The 23,090-nt window shown below is 43.0% G+C and overlaps 2 protein-coding genes, 1 non-coding gene and 1 pseudogene across 7 annotated transcripts; 3 read left to right on the top strand and 1 right to left on the bottom strand.

Annotated features, from left to right (window-relative positions):
* Window positions 1-635: 635 nt before the first annotated feature.
* TRNAD-GUC lies at window positions 636-707 on the bottom strand. The gene has a single exon. It is a non-coding gene; the product is annotated as a tRNA-Asp (tRNA).
* A 1,011-nt stretch (window positions 708-1,718) lies between these two features.
* LOC100835932 (ABC transporter B family member 4) lies at window positions 1,719-9,192 on the top strand. Of its 2 annotated transcripts, none has more exons than XM_003566008.4 (12): window positions 1,719-2,079; window positions 2,645-2,699; window positions 2,897-3,072; window positions 3,457-3,678; window positions 4,032-4,270; window positions 4,841-5,366; window positions 5,458-5,731; window positions 6,216-6,870; window positions 7,151-7,379; window positions 7,468-7,734; window positions 7,809-8,072; window positions 8,196-9,192. In XM_003566008.4, the coding sequence occupies exons 1-12, from the start codon at window positions 1,810-1,812 to the stop codon at window positions 8,838-8,840; spliced, it is 3,822 nt and encodes a 1,273-aa protein (XP_003566056.1). In that variant the 5' UTR covers window positions 1,719-1,809; the 3' UTR covers window positions 8,841-9,192. The 2 variants fall into 2 exon arrangements, with proteins under 2 accessions (XP_003566056.1, XP_010231184.1); XM_010232882.2 differs by lacking the exon at window positions 1,719-2,079 and adding an exon at window positions 2,213-2,368.
* Window positions 9,193-10,128: 936 nt separating this feature from the next.
* LOC100835625 (ABC transporter B family member 11) lies at window positions 10,129-17,472 on the top strand. Of its 4 annotated transcripts, none has more exons than XM_024459490.1 (12): window positions 10,129-10,511; window positions 11,099-11,153; window positions 11,330-11,505; window positions 11,876-12,097; window positions 12,455-12,693; window positions 13,283-13,808; window positions 13,889-14,162; window positions 14,557-15,214; window positions 15,572-15,800; window positions 15,871-16,137; window positions 16,267-16,475; window positions 16,604-16,746. In XM_024459490.1, exons 1-11 carry the CDS (start codon window positions 10,245-10,247, stop codon window positions 16,456-16,458), a joined length of 3,105 nt encoding a protein of 1,034 aa, XP_024315258.1. In that variant the 5' UTR covers window positions 10,129-10,244; the 3' UTR covers window positions 16,459-16,475; window positions 16,604-16,746. The 4 variants fall into 4 exon arrangements, with proteins under 4 accessions (XP_024315258.1, XP_024315257.1, XP_010231181.1 ...); XM_024459489.1 differs by having other exon boundaries at window positions 10,131-10,511; window positions 16,212-16,475; window positions 16,604-17,472; XM_010232879.3 differs by lacking the exon at window positions 10,129-10,511 and adding an exon at window positions 10,648-10,792 and having other exon boundaries at window positions 16,212-16,475; window positions 16,604-17,472.
* A 1,848-nt stretch (window positions 17,473-19,320) lies between these two features.
* On the top strand, window positions 19,321-22,075 carry LOC104583126 (annotated as a pseudogene).
* The last annotated feature ends 1,015 nt before the right edge of the window (window positions 22,076-23,090 follow it).

Below are 23,090 nucleotides of genomic sequence, written 5' to 3'. Positions count from 1 at the left end.
TGTTTATTTTTTCTTCATGGTACTTGGTGCATCTGTGTTGTACCATGGGTACATGACGGTGTAATAATTTTCATAGATGTTTGCGGTTTTGTTCTTCATACATGACGTACAATTATGAGTTTGTGTATGTTCTGTTATTTGAGTACCATCACGCACAACTAAGTATTGAAGAGGTACTCGTTTTTATTTTGGGTAAATGTTCATATTGTGATTTGAGTACCATCATGTATTCTTGTTAGTACCGATAGGTACATACATAAGCGAACACTTTCGAAATTTCAGCAAGGAAACAAGAGAGAAGAGAGAAGCAAAGAAAAATTCAAAAAGTTGCCGGTGGTCACATACAAAAGAGAGAGAGGACTGACACAAAAGGATTCAAAAAAATACCTGACACAAATAGTAATTTTGCTTGTTAACAACTTTCTCTAATTAACTAAAAGAGGAAAAAAAAAAGAAAGAAGGGCAAACTAGTGGACAAGAAGGTGGATGCTAGATCGTGTGGCTCAGACGGTGGGGCGTGATCGCTCCGAGCTACCGCCTCTGTGGTTGTTGCTGTCACAAGTCGCTATGAGGCCAGTGCGGCAGGGCGGACCTCAGCCGGAAACCGGTTGCTATGAGGGCAAAGAAAAAACGGACGCCGTTGCCGGGGATCGAACCCGGGTCACCCGCGTGACAGGCGGGAATACTTACCACTATACTACAACGACTTGCGTGCTCTTAATTGGAGCATAAGCTAGTTAATTCAGTGGTAACTTTCGCTGAAACTTTCAAACCCCAGAGTGCAAATTCTTCGACAAGCAATAGCACTGTGCGTAGGTTCATGTACCATCTGCTTTCATAGTATAACGATCCTTAGAGGCTTAGACCCGTGTACTCACAAGGTCCATTCCTAACCTGTGTTCCCCACTTGTGTGATGTGTCCGTTCTAAAACGCAAAACTTATTTTATATGCTATCTATACATGATTTGCCTATTTTGAAAAAAAATGCGACTCTTATTTTAGGACGGAAGAAGTTCAATCCTATATACGGTTTTAAACTTGATTGGCCGTCCAGTTCTATTTGCATTGACACGGCTCCACTCAGATGAGAGCGAAGCAGGATTGATATCCGCGAGCTCGGGTACGCGTGTGTGTACATACTGATCTCTCCATACACAAATAAGTGTACTTTTAGATTTTGACCAATTTTGTTGAAAATAGTAACAAACATGATATCAAATCGGATATTATGAAATTACATTTCAAAACGGTTCTAATGATACTAATTTAGTGTCATAAATGTTGCTACGTTTTGAAATAAAGTCGATCAATTCTTTATATATCTTTCATTTTAACTTATGACAAAACCTAAAAGTACATTTATTTGTGAACGGAGAGAGTACGAACGTTCTTCGTTGGATCATCGCTGTCATGCGTCTGCATTGGGTTGCCCGCCAATTAATCAGACTGGCGATTATCTTAATTAACTGCCCAAGCTCATCAAGCTTGTGATCAGTGACCACTGACCTCGCAAGCCCTTGCTTTTTTATATGTCGGAGTGCCGGACAACCATCCGTTTCGAAAAATATGCTGGACAGCATCGCGCGAATGTATGATACTCCAGGGAGTAATATAATGGTAGTCTGACTTCTTTTAAGTTAATGCCGAAGCTTGTGACCTCGCATATATCCAACGCAAGCCCTGGCAAAACTCGCAAACAATGCGTAAATTAACCCAAATAATTGAGCTCAGCTAACTAGCTCCCATGATCAAGAACCCGGCCAGAACATAGAAGCGGGCCGAAGGCGAGAGTTGACTAACGCTTAGTTATGGCAGGGAGGGAGAGGAGCGTCAATGGAGGAGGAGGAATCCATGGCGATGAGAGGCCCGCGGCCACGGAGCCGGCGGCGGCGCGCGTGCCAATGCATCGGATGTTCGCGTTCGCGGACAGGACGGACGCGGCGCTGATGGCGGCGGGCGCGGCGGCGGCGGTGTGCAACGGCATGGCGCAGCCGTTGATGACCTTCATCTTCGGCGACGTCATCGACGCCTTCGGCTCCTCCGCCTCCTCGCCGGACGTGCTGCACAACGTCACCAAGGTGTGTGAGCACCGGCCGGCGTGCTTTTTTTTTTATTTCTTGTTGGAAAAATGAGGCCCAATGTCACACGGTTTCTGGGTTGAGAAAACGAAATTGGGCCCATCACGTTGTTTTGGGCCAGAATGAATGACAAGGTCCGATGGTCCATGGCATGGTCTCCCACTCGCCTGACCTCTCTGCCCACCGCCCATGGCTTGCCGGCCTCTAGCCGCAGCCACGACGGCGAGCCGGCAACTATGCCCCGGCCGCCTGCCCCTTCCCCCGCGGAATGATTCCAGCAGTCCATATGGTATCGCCTACTGGTACCCCTAATTAGATTTCCTGTTCTTTTGGTACTCCGTAGTTTAATTTTGCGATCTTCAGCGGCGGAGGGTTTACTTGGCATATACGATGCCAAGTTGAAATCAGGCATTATTCGTGCACTCGACCTGCAAACAACTTGCGAGTCGGCCTTTTCCACCGTTTCTTTGGCATTATTCAAGCATTTTGTCTCTTATTAGCAGCGGAAGTGTTCTTTTGTCGCTCTCTTTTATTGTTTCTAATCAAGCATTTTTATTATTGTCAGGTGATCATGAACTTTATCTATCTCGGCATCGGAGCTGGACTGGCCTCAACACTTCGTAAGTGGCTTTCTTATGCAACGGATACCTTCACATCTGTTTCTGGACATGCTTTATAAAAAACATTAGGTATTGGAAAAACAAATTTAAAATAAAAATCTGCACTAATGTTGCAGTACTGTTTCCTAGATTATTATCAATAGATATTACCACCACAAATATTTCTTGCTTGATTTACTTGTTCAATGTTTCCATAGAGGTATCTTGTTGGACAATTACTGGAGAAAGGCAGGCAGCCCGAATCAGGACTCTCTATCTCAAGGCGATTCTGAGACAGGACATTGCGTTTTTCGATAAGGAAATGAGCACAGGACAAGTGGTTGAGAGAATGTCAGGAGATACATTTCTAATTCAAGATTCTATTGGAGAAAAGGTACCTTGTTTGGGAGTATAATAAGTAAACATTGAATAGACAAAACACTGTTTTAGATGCTATAAGCACTTCAAACATTATGGACAAGCTTATAATATACTACAAAATGGCTCTATTGTTGGACGGAGTCTTCGATATTGCAGGTCTCAGTCGATATAACAAATATCATGCATTTTCTTAACATTGATGAAAATTACATTAATCATTATGGATATAACATGTACTTCAAAAGTGGCTATTGGACGTTGCAAAGTTTAGCACATTAACCTTCTTGGAAAGAAATAAATATTACTCTTTTCTGTCTAAATGCATAAGCATCTCATAAAAAAATAACTACCACACTATTTTCCATTAACAGTTTGCTTTGCACATATTCTCTCTTAGGTTGGCAAGTGCATACAACTCCTTTCTACTTTCTTTGGAGGTTTTGTTATTGCATTTGTGAGAGGATGGCTCTTGGCCCTTGTTTTACTCTCATGCATTCCTCCAATAGCTGTGGCTGGCGCTATTGTGTCAAGGTTGACGACAAGACTCTCCACCCGCATACAAGCAAAATATGGAGATGCTGGAAATATTGTTGAACAAACTATTGGGACCATTAGAACGGTGAGTTCTATTAAGTACTTTAAGTCTACTTCTGTTTTATGCCCATGAGAGCCAAAGTTTTCCTTACCAAACTTTGGCAACTTTGACCAAATTTGGTCCGCAGGTTTGATGCTAAAAGTTTGTCTCTCTAGTTCAGTTTTGGAGCCAGAGTTTCCCAAAACCTGGGCCGTCAATTAATTTGGCTGACAATGTCATGCTTGGTTTGGTTTTCATGTGATGATTAAAGCCCATGCTTGGCTGCGTTTTCATGTGCCCAAACCAATAGCCTCTGCAATTTCAAGTTACTGATTATTGCCTATTACTATGACCTAGTAAGTTAATCAGGTTCATGTTAATCTTCATATTCTTTGAAGGTTGTTTCATTCAATGGTGAGAAGCAAGCTATAACAATGTATAATAAGTTCATAAGAAAAGCACGTGAATCTGCTCTACACGAAGGTGCTGTTAATGGGCTTGGATTAGGCTCTGTAATGGCAATCTTGTTTTGTAGCTATGGGTTGGCAGTTTGGTATGGATCAAGATTGATAGTTGAGCGAGGATACAATGGTGGCTTAGTTATTAATGTTCTAATGTCTGTCATGATCGGTGCAATGTAAGTTCCCTACATTAATTCTTGTCACCTCAATATTCTTGAATTAGTAATAATTTATCTATGCCTATATATAATTTAAAATTGTGACAAAAACTTTAAGTGGAGGGTTGGGATAATAGGTGGGTGGGTGCATATCAGGATGTTACGAGCATTGTAAGTTAAAGTTTTAATACTTTTTTATTTGGGTAGTTGACCATTTTTTCTTGAGTTATATTTGGTTTGAGGCTTGGAAGGACATAGAATATATTTTTTGGGCAACTGGAGGACAGAGAATATTATAGATAATAATTTAGATAAATTGATATTTTCAGAAAATAGGCACTTCATGCAGGGCTTTATATTGATTAAGCCATGTGCATGACAAAAGTGATGGTTCCATTTATCTTTGAATGTTCCTTTTGGTGCCTCTCATTTGTTAAAATACAATGTTCTGTTAGCACTTCCACGCAGGTCTTTAGGGCAGGCTAAACTTTCAGACAAATATGAAATCACTAATAAGTCAAATAGGTTCTTTACATCTCTGTTCCCCTAAACATATGGATTTCGATTTGAGTTACATCTCTTCTGCAGGTCTTTAGGGCAGGCAACACCATCAATAACAGCTTTTGCAGAAGGTCAAGGAGCAGCACATAGAATGTTCAAGGCAATTGAAAGACAGCCAAATATTGATATATGGGATACCACAGGTATCATATTGGAACACATCAAGGGTGATGTTCAACTAAAGGATGTGTACTTCAGCTATCCTACAAGGCCTGAACATTTGGTATTTGATGGGTTCTCATTGCAAGTACCAAGTGGCACAACAATGGCACTAGTTGGAGAGAGCGGCAGTGGGAAGTCAACCGTGATCAGTTTGGTTGAGAGATTCTATGATCCGGGATCTGGGGAAGTCTTGATCGATGGAGTCGACATTAGAACAATGAAGCTTGGATGGATAAGAGGAAAAATTGGTCTTGTCAGCCAAGAACCAGTGTTGTTCTCAAGTACAATCCGGGAAAATATCACGTATGGGAAGGATGATCCAACTCTTGAAGAGATCAAGAGAGCAATCGAGCTTGCTAATGCAGCAATATTCATTGATAAATTGCCAAATGTACAACGCAACGATATGCCTATATTTTAATTTGGTTGATACTCCGTATATCACAACATGATTCATTTCTGTATCTCTTGAAACATTGCAGGGTCTTGAGACAATGGTTGGGGAACGTGGAATTCAACTGTCGGGAGGGCAGAAACAAAGAATAGCAATTGCCAGAGCAATTTTAAAAGACCCTAGAATCTTACTACTTGATGAAGCAACCAGCGCACTGGATATGGGATCTGAGAGGGTAGTTCAAGAAGCTTTGAATAGAGTTATGTTAGAGAGGACTACAATCATTGTTGCACATCGACTAAGCACAGTAAAGAATGCTGATGTGATATCCGTCCTACAGCATGGGAAGATGGTGGAACAAGGTATAGCAACACACCAATACCATGTGAAAACTTATGAAGAGATCAACTGAAATTTTCATTCTGGATATGCTTGTTATACTCCCTCCAATCCATAATAATTGTCAGGGATTTAGTACAAAGTTAGTATCCCTGACGCTTTTATGGATCGGAGGGAGTAGGTTTTATTGCATGCCACCATTAATTTTGTTGAGATACACAGTACTAGTATAGGCCCCATTGTATAGTGGTTATGTTACAGAGAGGGCATAAGTTACTGCACATGCTTTTAGTCTTATGAATACAGCTTATGAGATAAATTCGAATGGGACTGATTAGACTAGAATTGCTGTTCCGATCACTAACCAAGAAATAGTTGATACTTTATTTACTAGCTGGGAGATAGCCATAATATAACCTTTAGGGCATATACTCATTTTTTACCAACAAGCTAGTTCATCAAGCTTAGGTAGATGATTTGCTAGTTGTTCGTGTGAATTTCGTGCAGGTTCACATGTAGAACTGATGAAGAAATCTGATGGTGCTTACTCTCAGCTGATTCATCTGCAAGGGACTCAGCAGGGATCAGATGACCCGAATATTGACTCTGATATGATAATAACAGATGGTCTTAGCTCTACTAGGTCCATGAAAAGCAAACCAAGAAGTAAAAGTATGTCACGTATGAGTAAAGATTCCTCTTCTTTTGGGAGTGGTAGGCGCCCTTTCACTTCCCCGCTTGGCCTATCTGATCCCGTGGAATTCAGTAATGATCAGGACATAGAGACTATGGACAAAATGTCTGGTGGTCGGAAGAAAGCTCCAATTGGCCGACTCTTCTGTCTCAACAAACCAGAGGCTTTTATTCTTGCTCTTGGTTCTATAACTGCTGCAATGCACGGAGTTGTTTTTCCTGTATATGGCGTATTGATTTCAAATGCAATAAAGACGTTCTATGAGCCACCAGCAGAGCTACTTAAGGACTCCAAGTTCTGGGCAAGCATGTTTGTCGTACTGGGAGCTTCCATACTTGTTCTTGTTCCAATAGAGTACTTCCTGTTTGGAGTAGCAGGTGGGAAGCTTGTGGAGCGCATACGATCACGGACATTCCAAAGTGTCATGCGCCAGGAGATAAACTGGTTTGACATACCTCAACACTCTAGGTGTGTGTTTAGTTTCTCTCAGCATAATGTTTCTCAGAAATCTTCGATTTCAAGTTTATGAGTATGACTTTGGTATCCTGGTTGATGCTCTCAAAAAGTTCAAATGTGTTACCGTTTATTTGTGCTAGTAATTACCATTGTTACAATTTTTACCATTACTAAAATTAACTAATCTTGATTTTTTTAATGGATAAGTTAGCCTGCTATGCTAGTTATACTAGTTGAATAGCGCTATAATTTTAGATTACTTATACTACGAATTTCAACTTGTGTGTTGTAGTGGAGCAATTGGTGCGAGGCTATCGACTGATGCCCTGAATGTGAAGCGCCTAGTTGGAGACAATTTAGCACTTAATATCCAGACAGTATCAACCATCATAACAGGCTTCACCATAGCTATGGTTGCAAACTGGAAGCTAGCATTGATCATCACAGTGGTGGTTCCTTTGGTGGGTTTCCAAGGCTATGCTCAAATGAAGTTCCTGAAAGGTCTCAACAAAGATGCAAAGGTATATTTCATAACTAGTCATGAGGATAGTCCATACGTGCATTCATGACTCTGAAAGTAGTTTTATCCAACTGTTTGGTGAGATGCAGCTTAAATACGAAGAAGCAAGCCAAGTTGCAACTGACGCGGTTGGAGGCATCAGAACTGTGGCTTCGTTTTGTGCAGAGCAGAAGGTAATTGATATCTTCGAGAAGAAATGTGAAGCTCCCAGTAGGCAAGGAATGAGGGAAGGTGTTGTTGGTGGCTTGGGCTTTGGCTTCTCGTTTATGGTGTTCTACTTCACGTATGCTCTTTGCTTCTATGTTGGCGCCAAGTTTGTTCACCAAGGAACAGCATCATTTCCTGAAGTTTTTAGGGTGCGAACACATTCTCATTCATCTTTTTGTAATGTTGATCATCTTGGTTAACTGATCCAACGATTTATTGTCAGGTCTTCTTCGTGTTAGTTTTGGCCACGAGTGGAATCTCGCGAACGAGTGCTTTAGGTGCAGACAGCACCAAGGCTAATGAATCAGCTGTCTCTATCTTTGAAATTCTGGACCGTAAGTCGAAGATTGATTCGAGCAGCGAGGAGGGTGCAGTCATTGCAGCTGTTAGGGGTGATATTGAGTTCCAGAATGTGTGCTTCAAGTACCCACTACGTCCAAATGTTCAGATTTTCAATGATCTATCCTTGAGCATTCCTTCTGGAAAGGTTGATTTCTACTCCAATCTGAATTAAAAATTTCCTACTACATTATACAGTATTAGTGTTCTTTAGAAATTGGTGGTATCTAGCGCAGAACTTTAACCTGGTTGACAATATACATCTTTGCAGACTGCCGCGCTTGTCGGGGAGAGTGGAAGCGGGAAGTCGACGGTGATCGGGTTGCTGGAGAGGTTCTACGACCCGGACTCAGGAAGGATCCTTCTCGACGGCATGGAGCTTCAGACCCTCAAGGTCGGCTGGTTTCGGCTGCAGGTCGGACTCGTGGCGCAGGAGCCTGTGCTGTTTAACGACACCATCCGCGCCAACATCGCCTACGGCAAGCAGGGGTCCGCGTCGGAGGAAGAGATCGTCGCCGCCGCAGAAGTGGCGAATGCACACCGGTTCATCTCCGGGCTGCCCAACGGGTATGACACAGTGGTGGGTGAGAGAGGGATCCAGCTTTCCGGCGGGCAGAAGCAGCGTGTGGCAATCGCGAGGGCCATTGTGAAGGGACCCCGGCTGCTGCTGCTGGACGAGGCTACAAGCGCGCTGGATGCCGAGTCCGAGCGCGTGGTGCAGGAGGCGTTGGACCAAGCGATGGTCGGCCGGACCACCGTCGTGGTGGCGCATCGACTGTCGACGGTGAGAGGCGCCCACATCATCAGCGTCCTAAAGAACGGGACCATTGTGGAGAAAGGAAGGCACGAAGAACTCATGCGGATAAAGGATGGAGCCTACGCCTCACTTGTTGAGCTTAGCTCCGCTTCAAGGTAGTCCTGATGAAATGAAAGCAAGGACTTTGTATATGCGAGAATGGTGGTATATGCAAGTTTGAAATGAAAATTAGGAGAGAAAGTGTTAAGTTTATAGTGCACGATTCGTTCTTCTCTGCCAACATTGCATGTACTGCTCCCTCGGTCCCAAAACAAGTGACGTGGATTTGCATGGGACGGATGTGGTATATACCATTATTCAGTTTATATGGCTGTGCATGGTTGTATACTCAATTTCTCTCAGATGACTGAGGTATTTATTTTGTGAATTTGCTGTCAAAAAGTTACTGTTGAAAAGCTAATAGTCATTTTGACAAAAAAAAAGATTGTAATCTAATAAATCTGGAAGGAGGTGAATTGGATCAGTTAATTATTTGTATGTTTTGGAGAGTGAATTGGCAACTTGGCTACAATTGTTATCTTGATTTTTGCATGATTACTATTGCCAAAAATGATTTTAAGCCACACTTGAGCATATATCTAACATACGATAGACATTCTGCGGTGGGGATTATGCAAGAGTTAACATAGGGCCAAGATTTCATCTAACATACAAGTCATAAAAGGTGGAGATCTAATCTAGCATAAGTACGACCCAAAATAATACAGCCGATTTGAATACACCACGATACAAAAAGTCCAGTCAGAGTAGGATGATGCCAATTAGTAATCGAGTCAAAAAAAAAATGATGCCAATTGGTGAACTCGGTAAACACCGTGCGTAGTACTACGTACTCAGCACTAACATTGACAACTTTTTACCGCGTGGCAAATGTGGTTAGCAATTAAAAATGCAATAAAAAAACATTACCAACTTTTTTTCCCATAACGCTCACGTTGCTACTACTGGGGATTTGAGAATTTCGTGTCCGGAGGAAACATGCGCCGATCAGCAGAATAGGTTGATTGTCAGTTCGTGCCTACGTGTGGTCGATCGATTGATGAATCTAGATCGGGCTTTCGTGCATATGAATCACTATCGGGCTTTTGTTTCCTTTTTCTTTTCTTTTAGGCCGTCGGCTTTGGAATAGCATTGTGGGGTTGTTGCCCGCCAATGAACCCGACCGGTGATCATCTTAAATTAGTTTAGAGAACAAGTGATTATCTTAATTGATTGCCTCTGACTATAACGGTAGAGTCTTGACTTCATTTTTACCTTCATGCCCAAGCTTGTGACCTCGCAAGCCCTTCTTTTTTCTATACGCTGGACAACATCGCCTCGCCCGCATGATAATATATACTAACGGTAGCCTGACTTATTTTTCACTTGGTGCCCAAAGCTTGTGACCTCCCAAGCCCTGGTAAACTGGCAAGCAAATGAGGAAATTTACTCAAATAATTCACCTCAGCTAGCTCTAATCAAGAACCCTAGAAGGCCAGAACATACGCAGTACAGTACTTGGTTATGGGAGGGAGGGAAAGGAGCGTCAATGGAGGAGAAGGAATCCATGACAACGAGAGGCCCGCGGCCACGGCGGCGGCGCGCGTACCTATGCATCGGATGTTCGCGTTCGCGGACAGGACGGACGCGGCGCTGATGGCGGTGGGTGCGGCGGCGGCGGTGGGCAACGGCATGGCGCAGCCGTTGATGACCTTCATCTTCGGCGACGTCATCCATGCATTCGGTTCCGCCGCCTCCTCGCCGGAAGTGTTGCAGAAGAACGTCACCAAGGTGCGTCTGTGTGTTCTTCTTTCTTCTTGTTTGTTTTTGGGTGGCAAAACGCGATGCGGGCCCAAACGTCGCGTTTCTGGGCTCAGCAAATGGAATTGGGCCCATCACGTTGGTTTGGGTTTGGGCCAGGGTGAATCCTAACCAGGTAGTATGTCTTCCCCGGTCTCCTGGCCTGGCCACCGCCTGCGGCCTGCCCATGGCTGGCCGGCGGCTAGCGACGGCGAGCCGGCAACTATGCTCCGGCAGCCTGCCCCTGCGGAATGATTCGAGCAGTCCATATGGTATCGCCTACTAGTACTCCCTAATCAGATCTCCTAGCACTGGATGCTCTTTTGTTAGTGTAATTTTGCGATCTTCCGTGCCGGAGGGTTTCCATGGCATATGCGATGCCAAGATGAAACCATGCATTATTCGTGCACTGCAAACAAGTTGACAGTTTGCGGACTTGCTTGGCCGATGCCTACGGACTCAGCCTTTTCCTCCAATTCTTTGACACGAATCAAGCATTTTGTCACTTTTTAGCAGCGGAAGTGTTCTTCTCTCACTCTTTTTTTTATTGTTTCTCATCTAGCATTTTATAATTTCAGGTGATCATGAACTTTATCTATCTTGGCATCGGAGCTGGACTAGCCTCAGCACTTCGTAAGTGGTTTTCTTATGCAATGGATACCTTCATATCTGTTTTTGGACATGCTCTATCATTTTTTTTTACAAATTTCGCAAAATGTAGAAAAAAAAATCTGTACTAATGTTGCAGTGCTGTTGCCTAGATACCACAAATAATCCTTCCTTTATTTACTTGTTCAATGTCCTGATAGAGGTATCATGTTGGACAATTACTGGAGAAAGGCAGGCAGCACGAATCAGGGCTCTGTATCTCAAGGCTATTCTGAGACAGGACATTGAGTTTTTTGACAAGGAAATGAGCACGGGACAAGTGGTTGAGAGGATGTCAGGAGATACATTTCTCATTCAAGATTCTATTGGAGAAAAGGTAGCCTGTTCGGGAGTAAAATAAGTAAACATTGAATAGACAAAACAACGTTCCAGATGCTATAATCACTTCAACCATTATGGCTAAGATTATAACATGCAAAATGGCAGATCTCAACAGTCTTAGATATTGCAGATCTCAACCAATATATCAAATATTGTATGTTTTCCTGACATTGATGAAGATTACATTAGTCATTACGGAACATGTACTTCAAAACTGGCTATCAGAGGTTGCAAAGTTTAGCACATTAACCTTGCTAAAAATAAAGAAATATGTACTCTTTTCTGTGTAAATGTATAAGCATCGCATAAAAAAGCTACTACACTATATTCCATTAACAATTTGCTCTGCACATATTCTCTCTTAGGTTGGCAAGTGCATAGAACTCTTTTCCAGTTTCTTTGGAGGCTTTGTTATTGCATTTGTGAGAGGATGGCTCTTGGCCCTTGTTTTGCTCTCAAGCATTCCTCCAATAGCTGTGGCTGGCGCTATTGTGTCTAGGTTGTTGACAAGACTCTCCACCCGCACACAAGCAAAATATGGCGATGCTGGAAATATTGTTGAACAAACTATTGGGACCATTAGAACGGTGAGTTCTATTAAATACTTAGGGGCTACTTTGGTTTTATGCCCATGAGAGCCAACGTTTTCCTTACAAAACTTTTGCAACTTTGACCAAATTTTGTCCCACATAGGTTTGTTGCTAAAAGTTTGGCAAAGTTTGGCTCTCTAGTTCAATTTTGGAGCTAAAGTTGGCCAAAACCTGGTCAGTCAATCAATTTGGCTTGGTTTGGATTGTTTTTCATGTGAATATGAAAGCCCATGCTTGGCTTGGATTCCATGTGCCCAAACCAATAGCCCCTTTAATTTTTTGTAAGTGGCTATTTCCTATTACTATGACCTAGTAAGTTAATCAGGTTCTTCTTAATCTTCATATGCTTTGAAGGTCGTTTCATTCAATGGAGAGAAGCAAGCTATAACAATGTATAATAAGTTCCTAAGGAAAGCACGTGAATCTGCTCTACATGAAGGTGTTGTTCATGGGCTTGGATTGGGTTCCATAATGGCAATCTTGTTTTGTAGCTTTGGGTTGGCAGTTTGGTATGGATCAAGATTGATAGTCGAGCGAGGATACAATGGTGGCTTAGTTATTAATGTTCTAATGTCTGTCATGATCGGTGCAATGTAAGTTCCCACATTAATTCTTGTCACTGCAATATTCTTGAATTAGTAATAATTTATCTATGCCTATATGCAATTTAAAATTGCTACAAAAATGTAAGTGGAAGGTGTACATTATAGGTGGGTGGGTGCTTATCAGGATGTTGGGAGCATTGTAAGATGAAGTTTGAATCCTTTTTTCTTTGGATAGTTGACAGGAGTTATATTTGATTTGAGGCTCTGAAGGTCGTCTATATTTATTTATTTTTGTAACTGGAAGAACAGAGAATATAATAAATCATAATTTAGACAAAATTGATGTTTTTTAAAAGAAAAAATTGGCAATTAGGCCGGGCTTTAAATCGATCAATTCATGTGCATGATAAAAGTGATTATTAATGAGCTATTTCTCTATGTTGTTATGTGCCTCTCGGTGCCTCTCATTTGTTAAAATGCAATGTTCAGTTAGCACTTCCAGTCTTCCACGTCAACATTTGCTGTAGCAGCTAAAGTTTTCAGACAAATATAAATTCAATAATAAGTCAAATATGTTCTTTACATCTCTATTCCCCTAATCTTGTGGATTCTGATTTGAGTTACATCTGTTCTGCAGGTCTTTAGGGCAGGCAACACCAGCTATAACAGCTTTTGCAGAAGGTCAAGGAGCTGCATATAGAATGTTCAGGACAATTGAAAGACAGCCAATAATTGATGTATGTGATACCACAGGTATCATATTGGAAGACATCAAGGGTGATGTTGAAGTGAAGGATGTGTTCTTCAGCTATCCTACAAGGCCTGAACATTTGGTATTTGATGGATTCTCGTTGCAAATACCAAGTGGCACAACAATGGCAGTAGTTGGAGAGAGCGGCAGTGGGAAGTCGACTTTGATTGGTTTAGTTGAGAGATTCTATGATCCGGGATCCGGGGAAGTCTTGATTGATGGAATCAACATTAGAACGATGAAGCTTGGATGGATAAGAGGAAAAATTGGTCTTGTCAGCCAAGAACCAGTGTTGTTCTCAAGTACAATCCGGGAAAATATCGCGTATGGGAAGGATGATCTAACTCTTGAAGAGACCAAGAGTGCAGTCGAGCTTGCGAATGCAGCAAAGTTCATTGATAAATTGCCAAATGTACAATGCAACGAGATGCCTATATGTTAATTTGGTTGATATATCACAACATGATTTCTATATCTCTTGAAACATTGCAGGGCCTTGAAACGATGGTTGGGGAACGCGGAATTCAACTGTCTGGAGGGCAGAAGCAAAGAATAGCAATTGCCAGAGCAATTGTAAAAGACCCTAGAATCTTACTACTTGATGAAGCAACCAGTGCATTGGATATGGGATCTGAGAGGGTAGTTCAAGAAGCTTTGAATAGAGTAATGTTAGAGAGGACTACAATCATTGTTGCACATCGACTTAGCACAGTAAAGAATGCCGATGTGATATCCGTCCTACAGCATGGGAAGTTGGTGGAACAAGGTATGGTGAGACACCAATACCATGTGAAAGCCTCTGAAGAGATCAACTGAAATTTTAGTGCTGGATATGTTTGCATATACTCCATAAAAAAATATAGGTTTTTATAGCATGCCACCATTAATTTTGTTCGGATACACAGTACTAGTGTAGGCCCCATGGTGTAGTGGTTATGTTACAAGGAGTACATAAGTTACTTACACATGCTTTTAGTCTGATTAGGCTATAAAAGAGCTCTTCCTTACCACTAACCAACAAATAGGCGATACTTTATTTACTAGTTGGGTCATAGCTATTTACTTCATCAAGCTTAGGCAGATACTACTCATTTTCGACCGAGAAGCTACTTCATCAAGCTTAGGTAGATGACTTGCTTCTTTGTCTAAATTTCGTGCAGGTGCACACGTAGAACTTATGAAGAAATCTGCCGGTGCTTACTCTCAGCTGATTCATCTGCAAGGGACTCAGCAGGGATCAGATGACCCTAATATTGACTCTGATATGACAATAACGGATGATTTGGGCTCTACTAGGTCCATGAAAAGAAAAGTAGGTAGCAAAAGTATGTCACCTGTGACTAAAGGTTCCTCTTCTTTTGGGAGTGGTAGGCGTCCTTTCACTTCCCCGCTTGACCTATCTGATCCCATGGAATTCAGTAATGATCAGGACATAGAGGAGACTACGGAAAAAATGTATAGTGGTTGGAAGAAAGCTCCAATTGGCCGACTCTTCTATCTCAACAAACCAGAGGCTTTTACTCTTGCTCTTGGTTGTATAACTGCTGCAATGCACGGTGTCATTTTTCCTGTATATGGCCTCTTGATTTCAAGTGCAATAAAGATGTTCTATGAGCCACCAGCAGAGCTACTGAAGGAGTCCAGGTTCTGGGCAAGCATGTTTGTCGTGTTGGGAGCTTTCATACTTGTTGTGATTCCAATAGAGTTCTTCCTGTTTGGAGCAGCAGGTGGGAAGCTTGTGGAGCGCATACGCTCGCTGACATTCCAAAGCGTCATGCACCAGGAGATCAACTGGTTTGACATACCTCAACACTCTAGGTGTGTGTTTAGTTTCTCTCACCATGATGTTTCTCAGAAATTTTCAGTTTCAAGTTTATGAGTATGACTTTCTTATTCTGGTGATGCTCCCAAGCACTCTGACAAAATGCAGAACGTGAAAATTTAAGAGTACTAAACAAGTTTCCCCTATAAGCAATGGTGTCTTGCGAAAAGTTCAAATGTGTAATTACCATTTATTTATGCTAGGTAGTACCATGATTACGATTTCTACCATTAGTAAAATTAACTATATTTATTTTTATTTATTGGAAAAGTTAGCCTGCTATGCTCGTTATACTTGTCAGCAGCGCTGTATTTCTGAGCTTACTTATAGTACGAATTTCAACTTTGTTGTAGTGGAGCAATTGGTGCGAGACTATTGACTGATGCCCTGAATGTGAAGCGCCTAGTTGGAGATAATTTAGCACTTAATATCCAGACTGTATCAACCATCATAACAGGCTTCACGATAGCTATGGTTGCAAACTGGAAGCTAGCATTGATCATCACAGTGGTGATTCCTTTGGTGGGTTTCCAAACCTATGCTCAAATGAAGTTCCTGCAGGGTCTCAACAAAGATGCAAAGGTATATGTCATAAGCTAGTCACGAGGATAGTCCATACTACCATTTGTTATCCAACTCTTTGGTGATGCAGCTTAAATACGAAGAAGCAAGCCAAGTAGCAACTGACGCGGTTGGAGGTATCAGAACTGTAGCTTCATTTTGTGCAGAGCAGAAGGTGATCGATACCTTCGAAAAGAAATGTGAAGCTCCCAGAAGGCAAGGGATGAGGGAAGGTGTTGTTGGTGGCTTGGGCTTTGGCTTCTCGTTCATGGTGTTCTACTTCACGTTTGCTCTTTGCTTCTACGTTGGTGCCAAGTTTGTTCAACAAGGAACAACGTCATTTCCTGAAGTGTTTAGGGTGAGAACACATTCTCATTCATATTTTCATAATGTTGATCGTTTTGGTAAGCTGGTCCATTGATCGATTGTCAGGTCTTTTTCGTGTTACTTTTGGCCGCGAGTGGAATCTCACGAACAAGCGCTTTAGGTGCAGACAGCACCAAGGCAAATGAATCGGCCATCTCTATCTTTGAAATTCTGGACCGTAAGTCCAAGATTGATTCGAGCAGCGAGGAGGGTGCGGTCATTGCAGCTGTTAGGGGTGACATTGAGTTCCAGAATGTGTGCTTCAAGTTCCCACTACGTCCAAATGTTCAGATCTTCAATGATCTGTCCTTGAGCATTCCTTCTGGAAAGGTTGATTTCTATATCTGAAATCTGAACTAAAAAGTTTCTACTACATTATATTAGTGTTCTTTAGAAATTGGTGGCAGCCGGTGCAGAACTTTAACCTGGTTGGCAATATGTATCTAATATCTTTGCAGACTGCCGCGCTTGTTGGAGAGAGTGGAAGCGGGAAGTCGACAGTGATCGGGCTGCTGGAGAGGTTCTACGACCCGGACTCAGGAAGGATCCTTCTTGACGGCGTGGAGCTTCAGACCCTCAAGGTCAGCTGGCTCCGGCTGCAGGTCGGGCTCGTGGCACAGGAGCCGGTGCTGTTCAACGACACCATCCGCACCAACATCGCCTATGGCAAGCAGGGGTCAGCATTGGAAGAAGAGATAATCGCGGCCGCAGAAGCGGCAAACGCACACCGGTTCATCTCTGGGCTGCCTGACGGCTACGACACAGTGGTGGGTGAGAGAGGGATCCAGCTTTCTGGTGGGCAGAAACAGCGTGTGGCGATCGCGAGGGCCGTGGTGAAGGGACCCCGGGTGCTGATGCTAGACGAGGCAACGAGCGCGCTGGACGCTGAGTCGGAGAGCGTGGTGCAGGAGGCATTGGACCGGGTGATGGTTGGCCGGACCACCGTCGTGGTGGCGCATCGCCTCTCGACGGTGAAAGGCGCTGACATCATCAGCGTCCTCAAGAACGGGACCATTGTGGAGAAAGGAAGGCATGAGGAACTCATGCGGATAAAGGATGGAGCCTACGCCTCACTTGTTGAGCTTAGTTCGACTTCAAGATAGTCCTGATAGAATGAAAGCAAGAACTGGTTTGCTCTGCAAAATGTGTTAAGTTTGTAGTAAATTTGTTGTGGAAACTAGAAAACAATGTGTTAAGTTTATATGTATCAGTATGCACGCCTCGTTCTTCTCTACCAATATTCCATGGAATGTATATATCATTATACAGTTTATGTGGGTGTGCATGGTTGTATATATTCTCTCAATCAATTGTTGGTTACTGAATTGTACAGCGTTATTTATTTTATAAATATGATGCCAAAAAGTTATTGTAGAAAAGCTAGTAGTTATTTTGACAAATTATATTATAATCTGGTAAATATAGAAAGAGGTGAATTTGTAAACTTAATTCTATTATCATTACTATTGCCAAAACATTATTTACATTTGAGCATTTTATGTTTTAAGAGAATAGCCAAGCATTACAATGGGTAGAAGCTGGTTTGGCAAATGGGACTCTGATAATCCGCTGCATTGCCAAGTGGAACTGAGATGCCTCGAGTATTTTGAGAAACATAGGTGTTTGTGAGATCAAACAATCACACATCCTAACAAGTAAAATGGTGCGCGCGTGTGCACACACACACAAAGTTCAGCTCTCCTTTATCGGACAGAATTATACTATCCTCCGCACCTATTGTTGAATTATACTATGCTCTTCTAAGGGCATCTCTAATAGCTTCCATGTTGTTTTTATGTTAATTTGTTCATTTCATCAACCAACAACACATCATCATACAACTATTTTATGTGTAAAATGCAGACTCAAATTTATTTTCAGTTTTCTTTAATTTACTGTTTAATTACATTATTTTGTTTTTGGTTTTCTTTGTTACGTTGCCATGTATATTGAATAAAATGTACATGTATTACAAAATGTCCTTTTTATTTTACATGAATATATTCTAAAATTATTTTTCATGTATCAGAAGCTAATTTTATGTATTTCCAAACGATGTTCATGAAATTCTAGAAGAAAAAAATCATGATTTTCAAATGAGTAAATTTTCACTCATTTCAAAATAAATGTTGATGTATTACAAAAGAAATATTCATTATTTTATATACGTAAAGGTTCATGAATTTGAAAACAAATATTCATGTATTTCAAAACAAATGTTCATGAATTTTTGAATGATGTCCATCCATTTCATGTCAGAAAAGGGTTGATGTATTTTCTACAAAAGATGACAAACAAAAAGTTAAAATAGAAAATAAATATAACCAAAAAAATAGAACGAAAATGGAAAGTGAAAAAAATAAGAAATCGAATAACGTATAAAAGGACCCCCAAAAAAGTGCATCGGAGTCTGCAGGCCGGTCCAGTACTCCAGTGGCGGAAAAGAGAAAAGAAAATACTCCTAGTTCAGACCTATACTTGGGCTCGCAAACACGGAACTAGCAACGAGCAGTGTTTTTTGAGAGAATTGACATGATACCACTATGCAAAACTAAAGGTTCCAAAATACCACTCAAATAACTACTCATTCCAAAATACCACTATAATTCAACTTTTCATGCCAAAATACCACTTGAGACTAATATCCCCTAGCAACTACTAAAATGGACATATATACCCTTAATCTTCACGGCGCCGGAGCCGACGTCCAGTGAGGTAGAGGGGATCCTGACTACATGGTGGAGCAGAGCGAAGCCACGACGAGGCGGGGCGGGGCAGCACGGTGCGAGAGCTGCGGGGGTTGACGGTCAGCGTGGCGGAGCGGCACGACTGTGATCTCATGGGCGGTGGGGCAAGAGCAGCACGGCCGGGGCAGCATTGGATGGGAGCCACGACAGAGAGAGACGGCTGGGGTCCCTCACGGGCGGCGGCGTAGGAGCTTCACGGGCGCATTATTGGAAGGGGACGCCACCGCCGCCATGGCTGGGAGCTTGGATGGGAACGGCTGGAGTTGAGGAGAGGGATAGTGAGTATTTTGTTCTTCTTTTTAGAGAAGAAGAAAGGCAATATTGGAATAACAAGAATACTTGCATCATTTTACCGGTTTAACTACCAGTCAACTCACTGAGAGATAGTTTGACATGAAAAACTGGTTTAGAGTGGTGTTTTGAAATGAATGGTTATTTCAATGGTATTTTGGAACCTTTGGTTTTGCATATTGTTATCTCGTCGATTCTCTCGTGTTTTTTTCCTTTAATCCTTTTTTAACTTTTTCCTTTGCGAGGAGTCGGGCTGTCGGAGCTCCTGCCTCCCTGCGCCACCATAAACCCTAGACGGGGGCGCTCCGCTGGGCACGGAAATGGAGCCAGCCGGTCCTAGTGCCAACAAGTTGAAACTAGCGGCATCGGAGCTCCACGAAGCAGCACCGTCGCCGGTGGCCGCGGAGTCCACCGACCCAAAAGGCCAAAACCACCCGTGGCCACGGAGGGCCGCCATGAGCCACCGCCCGGAGCTGAGGAAGAATTGGTGGACCGCATCAGCCACCTGCCCGACGCTGTGCTCGAAGAAATCATCTCCCTCCTCCCCACAAACGAGGGCGCCCGCACCCAAGCCCTCGCCTCCCGGTGGCGCCACCTCTGGCACACCGCCCCTCTCAATCTCGACCTCCGTCTCCTCCCCGATGATGTCTACCCCGGCGCCATCCTCTCCGATCACCAGGGCCACGTCCGCCGGCTCTGCCTCTGCTTGTACCTAGCCACTGACCTGGACGACTGGATCCGATCCCCCGTCCTCGACAATCTCCAGGAGCTCGAGATCTACAGACCAGATGGCTATCGAATCCCATGACAACTGCCATCGCCACCGGTGTCCATCTTCCGGTTCTCGTCCACTCTCCGCGTGGCCACCATCGCCAACTGCTCTCTCCCGGACGAGATGGTCGAAACGCTTCGTTTTCCACAGCTAAGGAAGCTTGCAGTTGTGGATGTCGATGTCTCGGAGGGTTCACTGCAAAGCATTATCACCTCCTGCTGCCCTGTCCTTGAGTGCTTGCTGCTCGGTACTATCAGTTTTGGTGGCAGTTGTCTCCAGATCTGCTCCCCTGCTCTTCGAAGCATTGGCACTTGTTTTATCTCAGGAGAACTCATCATTGAGGGTGCCCGTTCACCTGAAAGTTTGCTCCATCTTAAATTCCGTATTGATATGCAGATATCAGTCGTCTCCGCGCCTAAACTGGAGACATTGAGCTGAATTTCTGAATCGTACTTGATCCCCATATCCATGTTTGGATCCATAATTATGAAGGTAGCTATGTTCTTTGTACTTGTTACCTCGTCTAACCTGCATCTTTGTGTACAGAGAAGTTACATATAATCTAAACTTATTTATGTCCTATTGTCCTAATGTCGTGTTCCATGCTTATGAAGGTATTGGGCATTCGTAATCTGACAACTGTGGTGCATGCTGTCAAGATCTTAGCTATCCATATGTCACATTTTAATCTTGATAATGTTATTGACTTGATGGAATGCTTTCCATGCTTGGAGAATTTGTATATGAAGGTGATCATTCTTCTTTAATGAATATTCCCTCCGTCCGGAAATAGTGACTTGAATTTGTCTAGATTCGCATGTAAACGCGTCTAGATACATATGAATCTAGACAAATCCGAGTCAATTATTTCCGGACAGAGTGAGTAGTTCATAATGTATTAATATTCACTGTTAATTGGGTCTTTACTTGGACTTCTGGGTGGTTGATTTTTCTTGTTTGTGTCCCTTTTCAGGATACTACATCAGGGGGAACAAATTGTTGGCGTCGAAAACACCGCAATCTTTTCAGATCTCTTGATATCCGCTTGAAGACGATAGTACTGGGATATTATCGTGGTGTTCGGGCACAAGTTAACTTCGCCACATTCTTTGTATTGAACTCAAGGGTGCTAGAGTCGATCAGACTTGAGGTTCAAGGTGCTGATTACAACGAAGTCTTTTTTGCAGGACAACATAGAAAGTTTCAGATGGAGAAGAGAACTTCTAGAGGTGCTCGGCTTACTTTTACAAAAGAGTGTTGGCACAATGTTTCAGGTATTGTGTGTTAGTGATTTGGATTTAACAGACCCCTTGGCATGTGGATACATAAAACTGGGTTTGGTAACAGATGATCCCCTTATGTGCCAAAATTATATTAGTTATCATGTTTGTACTTTTTGTAAGCTTGTATTATCCCATAACAATATGATATTTAAACAAGGTGTTTGTGGAGGCGCGAGTTCGCAAGAAGATATCTTCTTGATGTGCTCATTTTGATTTTCCAATGGAATATCACTCGATGTATTTCATTTCCAGTGCGGATTGTACACAATGCTTATACTATTATGCAGGGAAGGACCAAGCTTTTCTGAATAATGGCATGCTTTTATAAAGTTACCGAGATTGTATTCCTAAACTGTTCGTCTGGGTGGTATAGATGTTGACCTAGTTTAAGCATATGCGTTTACTAATGTTTACTTTTTTGTGAGAACCGTTGCTCTGCCTGCTTGAGAGTGCGTCTTTGGCTCGACGGCTTGTCCGGGGTTCAGGAGCAGAGGAGGCAGGAGTTGTCGCCTCTTGACGCCGTCGCCATCCGTGCAGAAGCAGTTGGAATTGAAATTGTTGAACATAGTTACATAACCGAGGAATGCATACAAGAAATTTGATAAAATGCCATAGGTTTCTCTTCTGTACCTGTAGCCACAATGTTTCAGATACCGTGCATGTTAGTGATTTGGATTTAGCCGATCCCTTCTCATGTGGATGTTGAACGCTGGGTTAGGTCACAGACGATCTCTTCATGCCCAAACTTTATTAGTTCTCATCTTTGTACTGTTTCTAAGCTTGTATTATCCCAAAACTATGTGATATTTAAATAAGCTGTTTACGGAGGCATGCATACGCAGATAGTCTCGGTGTGCTCATTTTGATTTTTCCAATGGAACACCACCTAGCGTATTTCGCTTCCACTTCCAGTGCGGATTGTGCAATGCTTATAACTCCACCAAGCTTTTCTGAATGATGGCATGCTTTTACTGAAGCGAAGTTGCTGAGATTGTAGTCTGAAACTGCTCATCTGAGTCGCACAGGGGAAAAAGTTTGGCATAGCTTGAGGATATATTATATCTATCTAGTGGTATGATAACCTCTTTGCCCTGAATCTGTAAACGGGAATTCTGAGGAAGACGTGGTTGCACTTTCTGTACTGCTATCATTTTCTCTTTTCTGGGAAATATTGATGCCACACCCACACACAGCTGGAGCTGAGGATTCAATTTGAACCCCCTCTGTTTCTGTGAGAACCGTTGCTCTGTGTTAGCCAAACCGAATGATATATTCGGTTACCATATTCTGTTATCCTCTTCCATATTTAGTGTTCGAGATATTGCATATAATCGGGTCATTTTGGTAGAGGATTAGCGTTGATTCTTTTCATGTATATCTTGTACATCTGGCTATATATATGAGATAGCAGGAAAGCCACGATTGTGGGCAATCATTCTCTTTCTATTCTCTCTTTCATGGTATCAGCCAAACGATCTTCCCCGCCTGTCTATCTCTACTACCGCCGCCGCCCTAAGGTTGTGCGCCGCGCCTCCTCTCCCTCCCCTTCCACCGCAGCCATGTCCGACGACGGTGCCCAGTCTCATCCTCACGCCACCCTATGGGCTCAAGCCAGCGCTGTCCAGAACGTCAAGAGCCTCATCCCGGTCACTCTCGACCTCAAGGCTTCGAACTTCACCAAGTGGAGCAACTTCCTCCAAATCGCCGTCACCCAATACGCCCTCGCCGATCACCTCTCTACCACTACTCCTCCTGACGACGAGGAGTGGCGGCGGATGGACTCCACCGTCCTACGCTGGCTGTACGGCTCCATCATGCCCGACATCGCCGACATGGTCATGGCCGCGGGAAG

Source organism: Brachypodium distachyon, chromosome 2, assembly GCF_000005505.3.
Source record: "Brachypodium distachyon strain Bd21 chromosome 2, Brachypodium_distachyon_v3.0, whole genome shotgun sequence".
NCBI lineage: Eukaryota > Viridiplantae > Streptophyta > Magnoliopsida > Poales > Poaceae > Brachypodium > Brachypodium distachyon.
This window is presented reverse-complemented; position numbering and strand designations above follow the sequence as displayed.

Coding starts and splice junctions, on each gene's coding strand:
- LOC100835932 (XM_003566008.4), top strand. CDS start 1,810: ATGGCAGGGAGGGAGAGGAGCGTCAATGGAGGAGGAGGAATCCATGGC. Junction 3,073..3,456: donor AAGATTCTATTGGAGAAAAG/GTACCTTGTTTG, acceptor ATTCTCTCTTAG/GTTGGCAAGTGCATACAACT. Junction 7,380..7,467: donor GTCTCAACAAAGATGCAAAG/GTATATTTCATA, acceptor GGTGAGATGCAG/CTTAAATACGAAGAAGCAAG.
- LOC100835625 (XM_024459489.1), top strand. CDS start 10,245: ATGGGAGGGAGGGAAAGGAGCGTCAATGGAGGAGAAGGAATCCATGAC. Junction 15,215..15,571: donor GACATACCTCAACACTCTAG/GTGTGTGTTTAG, acceptor ACTTTGTTGTAG/TGGAGCAATTGGTGCGAGAC. Junction 16,138..16,211: donor CATTTCCTGAAGTGTTTAGG/GTGAGAACACAT, acceptor ATCGATTGTCAG/GTCTTTTTCGTGTTACTTTT.